Source organism: Liolophura sinensis, chromosome 7, assembly GCF_032854445.1.
Source record: "Liolophura sinensis isolate JHLJ2023 chromosome 7, CUHK_Ljap_v2, whole genome shotgun sequence".
Lineage (NCBI taxonomy): Eukaryota > Metazoa > Mollusca > Polyplacophora > Chitonida > Chitonidae > Liolophura > Liolophura sinensis.
In genome coordinates, this window is record NC_088301.1 from 59,881,652 (window position 1) to 59,897,036 (window position 15,385).

The 15,385-nt window shown below is 37.6% G+C and overlaps 1 protein-coding gene across 1 annotated transcript; it reads left to right on the forward strand.

Moving 5' to 3' along the window:
• Positions 1-15,148, forward strand: LOC135470545 (adhesion G-protein coupled receptor G6-like). Its single transcript, XM_064749555.1, has 10 exons — positions 1-139; positions 404-499; positions 2,487-2,797; positions 3,279-3,472; positions 3,853-4,011; positions 4,560-4,678; positions 4,922-5,196; positions 6,391-6,475; positions 10,158-10,354; positions 10,772-15,148. The coding sequence occupies exons 2-10, from the start codon at positions 459-461 to the stop codon at positions 11,146-11,148; spliced, it is 1,758 nt and encodes a 585-aa protein (XP_064605625.1). The 5' UTR covers positions 1-139; positions 404-458; the 3' UTR covers positions 11,149-15,148.
• The last annotated feature ends 237 nt before the right edge of the window (positions 15,149-15,385 follow it).

The following is a 15,385-nucleotide window of genomic DNA, read 5'->3' on the forward strand; positions in this document are numbered from 1 at the left end:
AAACTCTGATACAGCTTTTGACATCGCTGACTCGCTCGCAAACATTTCCCGAAATACAGAGGACCTTGTTCCAGAAATGATCATCAAAATAACAGGCATCTTGGAGAAAATTGTTGGTCAGGAGAGAGTGGACACAAGGGTACATGTTTACAGCTGGAAATAAAACATGAAAAAAAAGATTATGTATTTATTAGTACATTTAAGAATTTTGAAGAAATGTTTAGGAAAAATTTACCCTTCAAAATCATGCTCTTGTTGATTGCTGTGCCACACATGTACATGTATTTAATTTCCAAAGCACACAAGTTTTAAGTGATTAGTTCAGCAGTCAAGGCACTGAATTCTGTCTGGTAGTTGAAACAAATTGTTGATTTGTATACCTTTGATTCTGTGGCTGTTGAAGGCTGGTGGGAGAGTGTGTATGACCATTGACAATGTGATGAAGGTTTGACCCAGATATGTTGATGAAGCCTCAGATGACCGATTCTACATCTACCAGGTTAGCAATCAAAGTGGAAAGCTTCCCAAATCTGTGCGCTCAGAGTTAAAACATACTGAGAATTATGTTATGCTTTCTGTTGCGTTGCATACACGATTGTAAATTTTAGCTATAGCCAGAATTATACTGCATAATTCTCGACAGTCTGAGTTGCCAAGGACATCATGGCTTGTTCCCCTTGGATACTTGTAATGTCGCATTGTCCAAGTGATGGACAGTTTCTTTAAAACTTTACGTTGGACAGCTGTAAAGATTAATACTAATAATGCTTAACTTTCACCATCTTAAAGCAATAAGAGGAGAGGGCTCTTGGCAACATTTTTGGAGAAATGGTTAGAAGTGGTGCAGTTTAACCAATAGATCCACTGATTAACTTCACATAGTAAGGTGTGCAGGTCACTCTGAGAAAGGACTTAAAATACATCATAATGCTGCATTAAATCATGGGGAAAAAGCTTCAAAAGAATTGTCAGTGTTTTACTAATGGCAAGTACCGCTCACCAGTCCAGACTCAAGCATTATTCACCAGCCCAAACTCAAGGCATTACTGATATTGTTATTGTTACTGCTGTTGTGTGACAAAGCTAGTTTTGTTTTCTAATACTGATAGCAGTTTAGGATAAATGTTCATGTATATAAGGTCTGAACAAACAGCTTTTGTCTTGTTGATAATCCTGATGACCACCAAATAAATGTTGAAATACTGATGTTTGCCAACGATGGATTTTAAGTCCTTTCTCAGTGACCTTCATAAGTTGCAGTTTATGTTGAGCATACAAAGTGGTTTTCAACTTCCTGGGAGATCTTGCGAATGCCACAAGTGGTTTACAGTGTACATGTTGCCTCTTTGGAGAGAATGTTCTAAAATAGAAACAGATACAGTATTTCACCATAATAACCCATTTATGTTCAACAGTACATGTTATACCCCAAGCACTCATTCACTCACTCAACAGTACATGTTAAACCCCAAGCACTCATTCACTCACTCAACAGTACATGTTAAACCCCAAGCACTCATTCACTCACTCAACAGTACATGTTAAACCTCAAGCACTCATTCACTCACGCAACTGTACATGTTAAACCCCAAGCACTCATTCACTCATGCAACAGTACATGTTAAACCCCAAGCACTCATTCACTCACTCAACTCCTGTTAAACCCCAAGCACTCATTCACTCACTCAATAGTACATGTTAAACCCCAAGCACTCACTCAGTCACTCAACAGTACATGTTAAACCCAAACCACTCACTCACTCACTCACTCAACAGTACATGTTAAACCCCAACCACTCATTCACTCACTAAACAGTACATGTTAAACCCCAAGCACTCATTCACTCACTCAACAGTACGTTAAACCCCAACCACTCATTCACTCACTCAACAGTACATGTTAAACCCCACTCAGTCACTCACTCAACAGTACATGTTAAACCCCAACCACTCACTCAGTCACTCAACAGTACATGTTAAACCCCAAGCACTCATTCACTCACTCAACAGTACATGTTAAACCCCAAGCACTCATTCACTCGCTCAACAGTACATGTTAAACCCCAAGCACTCACTCACTCAACAGTACATGTTAAACCCCAAGCACTCATTCACTCACTCAACAGTACATGTTAAACCCCAAGCACTCATTCACTCGCTCAACAGTACATGTTAAACCCCAAGCACTCATTCACTCGCTCAACAGTACATGTTAAACCCCAAGCACTCACTCACTCAACAGTTACATGTTAAACCCCAACATTTAACACTCACTCACTCAACAGTACATGTTATGTTATGTGATATGATGCATCCTGGAAAGTCTTTGCTCTTATCCATGTCTGGCTACTGACTATGGGGATGGCAGCAAGGGTTGATACATTAATCAGTATCCAAGTACGATGTAAAACCTCTAACATACATACATACATACATACATACATACACATGAACAGAAATTCCTTCACAATTTGGTTGTCTTCTAGACTTTTGCAGATTTTGGAAAAATACACAGAGCGAGCAATTCTTGGAACTAACGGCAATCAGCGGCAAACTTACAGGGTACTGGCCCTGGAGATGTGGAATGTACAGAACAGCACTGAGGTGAATGGCATCAGGTACCTCCAGGTTGATGAGCCTCCCGCGGGAGCAACTCAGGAGTTTGACTGGTTTTCAAACCAAACATTCAAAACAAGAATTGTATCTGATGAAGATGAAGATGATGATGACAACGACATAAACAATGTTGATGTGTCTATTTCTCTGCCCCCATCTTTGATACAGGATAGACTAAAAGGTCTGGGACTACTTTCTGCGTCAACATCTTCATAGTGTGAAAATTGGTATTAGTGTTCAAATATTATTCTTTGGCTTTGATTTGGCTAAGTATAATCTATAGTGTTAGAATAAGAATAGAGACTCTGTACCCACAGTGTGTTGTAGTCTTGCTTAACTTCTCAGTGTGGGTTTTTGGGCACTGAACAAATGATGTGTATAAGTGTGTATGCTTTAGTGTTATCTGTGTTTGGCCATTGTAAAGAAGGTTTTGTTAGATTATGTCTATAATTAAATGTATATATATAGTTGTTTTACCAAAACTTGCCTCCATGACTAACATACTCATTTTGTCAGATTCTGAGAGGTTCTATTCATTCTATTCATCTTTAAAAGTTGATGTGAGGTTTGGTTTGAAGGCAGGATGATAAATAGAGTAGACGTTTCGGCACCAAAGGTAATGTTTTATGACTCTAAATCATGGATTTATGTTTGTATCTCAGCTTCGCAGGCCAAAGGTGAAAACCTGAGGATGTCTTTCATTGTTCAGAGGCTTGACGTATTATTCAGTGGACAACCATCCAGTGATAATACTTCTGTGGTAGGAAGTCTCATTGTGTCAGCTTCTCTGGGCAATGAAAAGATAGAGAATTTAGCAGAGGACCAACAGATAAGGACAATCTTTTTTGTTAACCAGGTAAAAATGTGTAGATAGGTATTTCTAATTAGAAGAAACTTGTGTACAAGAACTTCATGCACATCTTGATTCTTCCAACATAATGCTACACATTTGTATTACAACTCTGGCAGGTAAAATTCTCAATACACTATTATTGTTAATACAATATTGGCCAAGCCTGTTTGAAAACAGAACTTTATTGGGATGAGGAATAAAGTGCTATTACCAGGGATTACCTTATTGGGATCGCTTATAAAAACATAAACTGTTTTTTCTTTTGTGTTTTTAAAAGGCATATTGCCAGAAAAGCTTAAAAGGGATCACTTGCCATATTGAAGCAAACAGTTTCACTTAACTTTTATACATGATTTTCAAGTGTTTCTTTCTATCAAATGTAGACTAAGACGGGTACTCCTCGCTGTGTGTTCTGGGACTTTGCCCTACATGGTGGTAAAGGTGGGTGGTCAGGTAGAGGCTGCACCTTACTAAACATCACAGGAAAGGAAGGATATTATGAATGCAGTTGCAACCACCTCACCAACTTCGCTGTCCTCATTGTAAGTTGTATGTGCAGATTGGCAAATTGCTTAACTCATCGTAAGTTGTATGCGCAGATTGATAAATTGTCCTCATTGTAAGTTGTATGTACAGATTGGCAAATTGTCTTCATTGTAAGTTGTATGTACAGATTGGCAAATTGTCTTCATTGTAAGTTGTATGTGCAGATTGGCAAATTGTCTTCATCGTAAGTTGTATGTGCAGATTGGCAAATTGTTTAACTACAATGTACTGTCCCTTCTCAAATGGTAAATGCCTATACTAGTAGTTTTGCAATGAAAAACCCATGATACCTTGTGTCTTACTGAATGGTCACTTGGAGAGAGCAGCAGGAGTGGTTTGGGGATTACTAGTATGTGGACAACTCATGCTTTGCTGAGCAGTCAGTCAATTAAGTCTGTAATTGGGTACACCTTCACATCTAGAAGGACAGACAGGCCAAGTGACAGTGAGGTACCGGTAGTCAGTTGTCAGTCAAAGAGTATGCCTGTACTGTGTGTGTAGATGTGTATGAGCTGATGGCGTGGGCTGGTATTTCCCATTGCAGGACTATGGTGGGAAGATAGATGAAGTGCACAACACTGCCCTGACGGTCATTACCATCATCGGCCTGTCCTTGTCCATCATTGGCCTCAGTTTGACTGTCATCACCTTCCTTCTGTTCAGGTAAACATGTCACATGAAGCTTACCACTAGCATGCTTAACAGAGACCCCCATTAATGTGTTCAGGGCAGTGCTTTGCCTATTGGTAGCTGTAAAGAAAGCGAGTTAATATCTATTTAATGATAGTGCCACTGGTTTACATTAGTTTATTTGAATATAAACTCACACTATCCTAAAACACTAACTTCAAAGAAATGTGTACCAGTCTCTTGGTCCAAAAAATGCATATGTCTTCGTTTTTGCAGAAAACTTCGCAAGGGGAATAACCAGAAGACGCTGTTTAACTTGGCGCTGGCGTTGCTGGCTGCCTGGATCCTCTTCCTGGTCGGCATCATCCTGACACAAGAGAACCTGCACAGCCAGGTGGGCTGCCTTGTCGTCGCTGTTCTCCTCCACTACTTCCTGCTGGCAGGATTTATGTGGATGCTGGTGGAAGCTGTTCTCCAGTACTTGAGATTTGTCAAGATTTTGGGCACCTACATACCATACTTCATCATCAAAGCCTCCTTTATAGCATGGGGTAAGAGCTTTGCTTTCTTATCGCCAGAAAAATCTGGACTAATTTAGAAACTCACAAATGCACTTACGGATACAATTTATGAACTCGTAATTAAATATTGAGCCTTTAAATTCATCAATTGATTTTCAAATTTGATCGTAACAGTGGAATAGTCCTTACTATCTAGAAAGTGAACACTGAAAGACTAAAATTTTTATTTTACATTTTAATGCTGACAGCCTGTGCTTTATTAGTACAGCTATACTTGGGTAAGACTATACTGTGGTCTGTAGTGTTGTCTGTGATGGTTGTGGTATGTGATGCGGTCCCTGCGTATGTGTTCGTTAGACTTCTTTCCTACATCCTTGAGTAGAGATGTACTTGTATGCTGAAATTGTATTTCTCAATTCATGTCAATAGTTACTGATCAGAAATGATATACATTCCAGATAAAACAATAACTGGGTATGAATTTCTCATATTTCACATCTGAGTGATATATATATATATATATATATATATATATATATATATATATATATATATATATATATATATATATATATATATATATGTATTTTAAAGGAATGGCAACCCCATGTGTAAGCATGATATGTGCCAATGCTGTACAAAAAAAAAAACAAAAAAACATCAGTTTATTATCTGTCTCCTTTATAAACACATGAGTGGATGGACAGAGATGCAAAGACAATGGAAAGGGAAAAAGATTAGGTCATTAGGCCAATATTCTATCAATTCATTAAACCTTGAACTAATAACTACATACCATCTAGAATTTCTTACATCATTGTAAAAAAAGGAGGCAACTGCCTGGAGGCTATGATTATGCAATGATCTGAACACAGTTTCCAGGGAAGGGTTAGTGACCCCATCTTTAATTAGATGTGCCAGAAAAAAACGTTTCCTTGCATTATTCTAGGTTTTACATTGAAATAACAGGTGTGAGATGGAATCCTCCACTAAACAGGTCTCACAAAGACCTGAGTCATGCTGATTGAATCTATGTAAATATGAATTCATGGGGAAATGACCCTAGACCACATCTGAGTTATATTTTTAATGATACAATTAAACACATTTTTATTAAAGTTTCCCTTTTTTACCACAGTGTGATGTTTTGGTGAATTCTAACATCAAACCCTTAGACATTAGCTAACCAGTGTAATGGAGTATAATTTTGTTATTCCGCTACAGGTGTCCCATTAATTCCTGTCATCGTGGTTCTGTCTATAAACTACAACCTCTACTACCGAGCCGAAGGGATGAACATCACAAAGTTGTGAGTTTATTCTTCACTATTTTCATATAAGTTTATATACGTATAGTACATTTGGTTCTGATAGTGTAATTATACATTACAGGCTTGACTGTCGTATTCATGCGCCAGCATCAGCTTTGTTTTGTGTTAGCAGTGCAGGTTTTCTTCAGTGGATGACTGTATATTAAAGATTTGCTTGTTAAGTGGGTCCTTGACAATGAACTCACAATGCCTGATGTGATACATACCAAGTGGCAGTGTGTGTAGAAAATTAGGTACTGGACACAATGAACTCACAATGTCTGATCATACATACCAAGTGGCAGTGTGTGTAGAAAATTAGGTAGTGGACACAATGAACTCACAATGTCTGATGTGATACATACCAAGTGGCAGTGTGAGTAGAAAATTAGGTACTGGACACAATGAACTCACAATGTCTGATCATACATACCAAGTGGCAGTGTGTGTAGAAAATTAGATACTGGACACAATGAACTCACAATGCCTGATGTGATACATACCAAGTGGTAGTGTGTGTAGAAAATTAGGTACTGGACACAATGAACTCACAATGTCTGATCATACATACCAAGTGGCAGTGTGTGTAGAAAATTAGATACTGGACACAATGAACTCACAATGTCTGATCATACATACCAAGTGGCAGTGTGTGTAGAAAATTAGGTACTGGACACAATGAACTCACAATGTCTGATGTGATACATACCAAGTGGCAGTGTGAGTAGAAAATTAGGTACTGGACACAATGAACTCACAATGTCTGATGTGATACATACCAAGTGGCAGTGTGTGTAGAAAATTAGGTACTGGACACAATGAACTCACAATGTCTGATGTGATACATACCAAGTGGCAGTGTGTGTAGAAAATTAGATACTGGACACAATGAACTCACAATGTCTGATCATACATACCAAGTGGCAGTGTGTGTAGAAAATTAGATACTGGACACAGTGAACTCACAATGTCTGATGTGATACATACCAAGTGGCAGTGTGTGTAGAAAATTAGGTACTGGACACAATGAACTCACAATGTCTGATCATACATACCAAGTGGCAGTGTGTGTAGAAAATTAGATACTGGACACAATGAACTCACAATGTCTGATCATACATACCAAGTGGCAGTGTGTGTAGAAAATTAGATACTGGACACAATGAACTCACAATGTCTGATCATACATACCAAGTGGCAGTGCGTGTAGAAAATTAGGTAGTGGACACAATGAACTCACAATGTCTGATGTGATACATACCAAGTGGCAGTGTGTGTAGAAAATTAGGTAGTGGACACAGTGAACTCACAATGTCTGATGTGATACATACCAAGTGGTAGTGTGTGTAGAAAATTAGGTACTGGACACAATGAACTCACAATGTCTGATGTGATACATACCAAGTGGCAGTGTGTGTAGAAAATTAGATACTGGACGCAATGAACTCACAATGTCTGATCATACATACCAAGTGGCAGTGTGAGTAGAAAATTAGATACTGGACACAATGAACTCACAATGTCTGATGTGATACATACCAAGTGGCAGTGTGTGTAGAAAATTAGGTACTGGACACAATGAACTCACAATGTCTGATGTGATACATACCAAGTGGCAGTGTGTGTAGAAAATTAGATACTGGACACAATGAACTCACCATGTCTGATGTGATACATACCAAGTGGCAGTGTGTGTAGAAAATTAGGTACTGGACACAATGAACTCACAATGTCTGATGTGATACATACCAAGTGGTAGTGTGTGTAGAAAATTAGATACTGGACACAGTGAACTCACAATGTCTGATGTGATACATACCAAGTGGCAGTGTGTGTAGAAAATTAGGTACTGGACACAATGAACTCACCATGTCTGATGTGATACATACCAAGTGGCAGTGTGTGTAGAAAATTAGGTACTGGACACAATGAACTCACAATGTCTGATCATACATACCAAGTGGCAGTGTGAGTAGAAAATTAGGTACTGGACACAATGAACTCACAATGCCTGATGTGATACATACCAAGTGGTAGTGTGTGTAGGAAATTAGATACTGGACACAGTGAACTCACAATGTCTGATGTGATACATACCAAGTGGCAGTGTGTGTAGAAAATTAGGTACTGGACACAATGAACTCACAATGTCTGATGTGATACATACCAAGTGGCAGTGTGTGTAGAAAATTAGGTACTGGACACAATGAACTCACCATGTCTGATGTGATACATACCAAGTGGCAGTGTGTGTAGAAAATTAGGTACTGGACGCAATGAACTCACAATGTCTGATCGTACATACCAAGTGGCAGTGTGTGTAGAAAATTAGATACTGGACACAGTGAACTCACAATGTCTGATGTGATACATACCAAGTGGCAGTGTGTGTAGAAAATTAGGTACTGGACACAATGAACTCACAATGTCTGATGTGATACATACCAAGTGGCATTGTGAGTAGAAAATTAGGTACTGGACGCAATGAACTCACAATGTCTGATCATACATACCAAGTGGCAGTGTGAGTAGAAAATTAGATACTGGACACAGTGAACTCACAATGTCTGATGTGATACATACCAAGTGGCAGTGTGAGTAGAAAATTAGGTACTGGACGCAATGAACTCACAATGTCTGATCATACATACCAAGTGGTAGTGTGTGTAGAAAATTAGGTACTGGACGCAATGAACTCACAATGTCTGATGTGATACATACCAAGTGGCAGTGTGTGTAGAAAATTAGGTAGTGGACACAATGAACTCACAATGCCTGATGTGATACATACCAAGTGGCAGTGTGTGTAGAAAATTAGGTACTGGACACAATGAACTCACAATGTCTGATGTGATACATACCAAGTGGCAGTGTGTGTAGAAAATTAGGTAGTGGACACAATGAACTCACAATGTCTGATCATACATACCAAGTGGCAGTGTGTGTAGAAAATTAGGTACTGGACACAATGAACTCACAATGTCTGATGTGATACATACCAAGTGGCAGTGTGTGTAGAAAATTAGATACTGGACACAATGAACTCACCATGTCTGATGTGATACATACCAAGTGGCAGTGTGTGTAGAAAATTAGATACTGGACACAATGAACTCACAATGTCTGATCATACATACCAAGTGGCAGTGTGTGTAGAAAATTAGATACTGGACACAGTGAACTCACAATGTCTGATGTGATACATACCAAGTGGCAGTGTGTGTAGAAAATTAGGTACTGGACACAATGAACTCACAATGTCTGATGTGATACATACCAAGTGGCAGTGTGAGTAGAAAATTAGGTAGTGGACACAATGAACTCACAATGTCTGATCATACATACCAAGTGGCAGTGTGAGTAGAAAATTAGATACTGGACACAGTTATATGTCACCGTCAGTCAACGGATTGTTACAGAATGTCAGCTGACTTGGAGGCATTCTGACATAGAACTGGCAAATAGTTCTTTATTGCAGTAAATAACAGTTTTATATAAACAGGTTTTTTCCACGCAAATAATGTCTTGGTTATGTCTTGGACAGCAGCCATGTCTGTCATACACATATGGTTAGAAAATTAGTTGAGGTAAAAAGGACATAGATTTGTATATGAAGATCCAACATTTTAACAGTTTAAAGAGATTTTTCAGGAGATGTTTGTGTTATATTTGTATTTTTCAGCTGCTGGATGGATCAGTATACGTCATACTTTGCCTTCTTGTTGCCCATTGGGCTGATTATCTTGGTAAACCTGGTGGTGTTCGCCCTCATCATATGGACCATCTGTACCCGGCCCAAAGGTTTGCAGACCAACCAGTCCAAGACAAAGTCAGCCATGGTCAGTCTGCAAGCAGGCATTGCATGTTTTGTCTTACTAGGTAGGTTGATTAAATGACCAGGTTGTTAATCAGATTGAACTAATGATGTCTCTCACTGAAAGAGTGAAATTCATGTACTGAATTACCAAACATATATACATGTAAATATGGGATATGTGTTATGTTTTATGTGATATGTTTTTTTTCCACTGTTTGGCCAACATAACCAACAACTCCACTATAGGAAATTATGATGTGTTTGGGTTTTGTCTAAGGTCAAGGTTAGTTGTTGTCTTAAACTATTGTCTCGAAGACTGTATACACAGTCAGTAAGAATATCAGGGTGGGTCCTGATGTGATGAACCCTGAAGCCACTGATTTTTGTCTAGCACAACTTCACATGTGACCTTTGTCCTGTAGATATCAAAATCACACACAATATATTGTACTAAAGGATCTCTTTTTATTCATTTACAGGCTTAACATGGATCTTTGGCTTTCTAGCCATTGAGAATGCCCGCCTTGTCTTCCAGTACATTTTCACAGTCCTGAATTCCTTCCATGGCTTCTTCATATTTTTGTTCTTCACCCTGAGGGAGAAGAAGGTCCGGCAGCAGTGGAGGGCATTGTGTTGCAAGAAGACAGAGCGACAGAGGCCATACGTCTCCTCTGAGATGTACTCTAATTCCAACAAACATTCCGGAAGTGACGACACAACATCCAATTTCACTTCACAGATGGTCATCGATAATGGTGGAAAGTTCCAGCGAATTAATAGCTCTGGCGAAAGTGTAGAAACAAACAAACCAACTCAGGAATCCATGTCCTTCATGAGTAATCGATATAAGCATTAATGAGGATTCACGCTTCAGACCTCCTAGGAGGAACATTAATGTGATACTTTCTAGCATATACAAAATATGACGTCTTACAAACCTAAGAAGACCTTTATATGCTTAAGCCATTGAAGATGCTCATGAACGATTTCTGCACATAGAATGACATTTGGTTCCTTTGAAAATTCCAGGAGGAAATGCTGTTGGGATGCTAGAAATGCCTTGTTGATACTACTTTATACTGTGTGCACTGCCTAAATGTTGGAAATTTACCAAAGCATAAATTCATGTTTTCACACTGACTGTATCAGAACCTAGCTTAAAATGTTGATACGCCTTCTCTTTGAAGCTGGACCAGCATGTTGCGTTTACCAGAATGAAAGTAAAATTGTTGGTATGACATTTGCCTGAAGATGGAAGCATGACTGCTTCTGCTAGTGTGCTGTGATGAAAAGGTCTTATGTGAAAAGTCACGTATCCAGAAACATTTGGTTGTACTGGCAATTTTTCATGATAGATGAAACTTGAATGTTATAGTGATGAGACGGGATACAGCCGACATGCAATCTCATCTCGCACAATAGAGATTACATCTAATCAAGAGGGGCAATCCGATGACTGCCGTAAATACGGAGGAGCTGAGGTAGTTCTATATGTGTACAGATGTACCACATGTAGATAGACCACCTCCACAAAAGTGGATGTTTTTTTTATCCATTATTTATAGTTAAAGAAAAAAAAAATTAAGTATAGCAGATCAGATATCCAGCAAAAAACTTGGCACAAAAACATTTTCATTTCTCTTTTAGGGATTTTGTAAGACAGATGAATACATTCACCTGTGTGAAATCTATGGTGGGGTTTATGAGCCATACAGCAGGTGTTTTATGGGTGTGTTTGGGCAACGTTTTTGGAGTTTTGGATGACGTAGATAGCACTCTTATTCCAACACGCTGCATATGTACTGCTACTCACGAGAAATGACCACTCTAAACACAGCTTTTAATGTTGGATTAGCTCTTATCACCCAAAAGTAAAAGGCAACAAATAATGATGTAAAGAAATTTGCCTACAGGTAAATACAAAGCAAGAGTCATTTGGCATGTGAGTTTGGCTTTCCCACCTTACAATTCCAACATTTGACTTCATCTTATTCTGTCAAAAAAGCATGGAAAAAAAAAAAAACAACTTTTGGAGAGTTTTCAATAATTTTACAGTGTAATCTCCTTAAGAGATTACCTCAGCCGACTCGGTCTGCATGGCGTTGGGAATTTAGGTCAAGTAAGTACTAATGAAACCATTTACATTCATGAACTTTGGGGAACTGCTTTATCTATGCTTAAGTCTAAGAATCCTGATACTATAGCCATTGTCAGATAATATTTTACTGAGTTTAATATACCACTTTATTTTCTTCATCATGCTCACATGCATGATCACTGTGTATTCTTGTGCAACAGCACCTGCAGTTGTTACCAGGAAGTATGGAAGTGTGTATGTGTCATACCAGGCCTATGGGTGTCCACATAGGGTTATAACAAGGCAGGCAAAGAATTGTAGTTAATAAGCACAGTTTAACTTAACCCAGAGTTTGATGATAAAAATATTTTCAGTTGGTTATCATCAGTAAAAGGGAGTATTCTTGTACCGGTCCAGTGACCATGTATATACACAGGCATCTACCTCATGTATTCTGGTTAAAATTGGTGCTATAACAGAAAACACGGTCACACTGACACTGGTACCTGCCAAGTTGCCATGATGTTCACAAGGATAACGAACAAAGTGTCAAAGGTCATCACTGACAAGCTAGAAATCACCCTGCTCTGCAACACCTGCAATAGGATCTCATTTCTTCACAGATGTTAATTTATTTCAAAAAATGATTGTTACTTGACTTATATTGAGACTCAATGCTTAAAGCACAAGGCTATTCAAAAAATTCTACTCTGGTGACTTGGTTTTATTAAAGTTATAGTTTTAGTTATAGGTATTTTAAATTCATTATGTGTGAAGCAAAGGGTAATCTAGCTCATAAACTTGGTCAAACAACTAAATGAGATGAAATGTTTTGTTATGTTCTAATCACAACACTGTGAACAAGCTTACTATATATCTTGTGAGTTTTAACATATTTTTATCATATTGCTCAACAATGTTGTATTTTACATGTTTTTCCTTACCCTTTGTTAGTATTGCTAACTTGGGCTCATTCCATACATTATGTTTTTACATCAGTCTTTTTTTTTCTGTTCAATGTATTTATCCTAATTCCTCAACCTTTTGGCATATGAAAGAGTAACTTTCAGTGCAATTTTATGCACATATTTAATTTGAGTTTGGAGACAAAACTATATTGGTTGGATTGGCCAGCTTCACCACTTCCCAATAAGTACTGTTTTATCAGCCAACGCAGAATAATGCCTTTAGAATATGCTTGAATAAACACATTGACCACATCTGAAAAGGTTGAAGAATTACAGTAGACAAGTTTTATTGTTTATAGGGGTATTTATAAAATGTAATACATTGTAATTTTCTTATACACAACTTTAAAAGCTATATTAAAGTTTATATATACATTGTATTTTTTTGTACCATAAAGTTAGTTTTAAGGTGTAAGGAGAGAACCCACACTGTAAGGATTTTTAACATGTTTATCTCAGTTCCTAAGTCCAAACATAGTAAAGAAACATCTTTCATGATTTAAGCAGAGCATTGCCTTTCATTATTCTCTCAATTTTAGACAAAATCTTCCATATTTAGAAAGCTATGACCGCCTGTCAAATTTTTGATTTTTATTTTAAATTGTGCCAGCAATTTTGCACTTGTTTATCTCATTTTTTCAGTTAGTAAAAATTATAGGTACTACATAAAAATCTGTTTTCTAATTAACTAGAAACACTTCTGCTTCATTGCTCTTCTGCTGAGTATATAAGCCTCCGTTGTACACCTGAAATCCATGCTTTCTGCGGATCTGAATGTAGTACATTTAGTGATGTACACTTGTACATTTCATCTGCAGCTAAATTACTTTTATCTCCATCTAAGTTTTTAGTAAGTGATATTTTTGGTGGAGTAATGTGTACATGACATACTTAACTGATGAAGTTCTTATTTTCTTCTGAGATTTTAGAAATGTGGCCAAAGGGTATGTTTATTATGAATTGTGAGATTTTTGTTCATGCATGTTTCATATACATGTGTAGCTATTGGGGTAAATTGATGTTTAAGTTTAGCTATCATCTTAGATTGGCTATGTGCAAGTGTGACGCTGGACAAACTTTTTACAGGTGGACAAACATGTTACAGCTGGACACAACTGTTATAGCTTGACCAAGTTGTGACAGATGGACATGCTTGTTACAACTGGACAAAGTTGTTACAGATGGACATGCTTGTTACAACTGGACAAATTGTTACACATGGACACAGTTGTTACATATGGATACAGTTATTACAGATGGGCAAAGTTGTTACAGAATGCATAATCAAGGAATAGTGTCCATATTTGAAATTGTCCATCAGTCACAAAATAAAATAAACAAGTACAGAAAAATATGTCTGCATTTAGTTACATTAAACAACTTGGCCAAAAAGTCAAGTATCCTGTTGTAGTAAGTGAAGTTAACAAAGCATCTGACACAACTGGTTTTCTCAGTGCATGATATCTAGAAGTGTAGATAAAATATGCTGCCCGATTTTCAGGCAAATCCTGAAATATACTGTTTGTTAATTTACATATTATGGTAGTGTTGGAAAATTCAAGATATTTTCTGATGAGTTGTGTTAAAAAAACATTATTATATATGAAACTCATTACACTATTGTATGTACATGTATGCACAAATGCCACTGGGACCCTCCAAATAAAATATCATCCGTGAGAGGCTTTTACTATATGTACTATGTATATAATGCTGGGTAACTCTAAAAACATGAGATATCATTCACATTCTTAATACTTGTAGTACTTTATACAGGTTGTAATCCATGGTCACTACACCATTTTGTAGATTTCTTGTACATATTTTGAAATAAAATACTAAGAAGAATTAATATACTTCAGTTTTCATTTGTATTTCTTTTCTTTATTATAAACTTTCATTAAAGAAAAACATGCAAGGTGCAAGTATACAAATAAATCCTCTCACACCTACAATTAACAACGTTTGGTAAATGGCGTTTTCAAAAGTACCCTTCTCTAGATCATTGCTTGTACATGTCCCATACAGGTTTGAGCTGTCAGAATGGT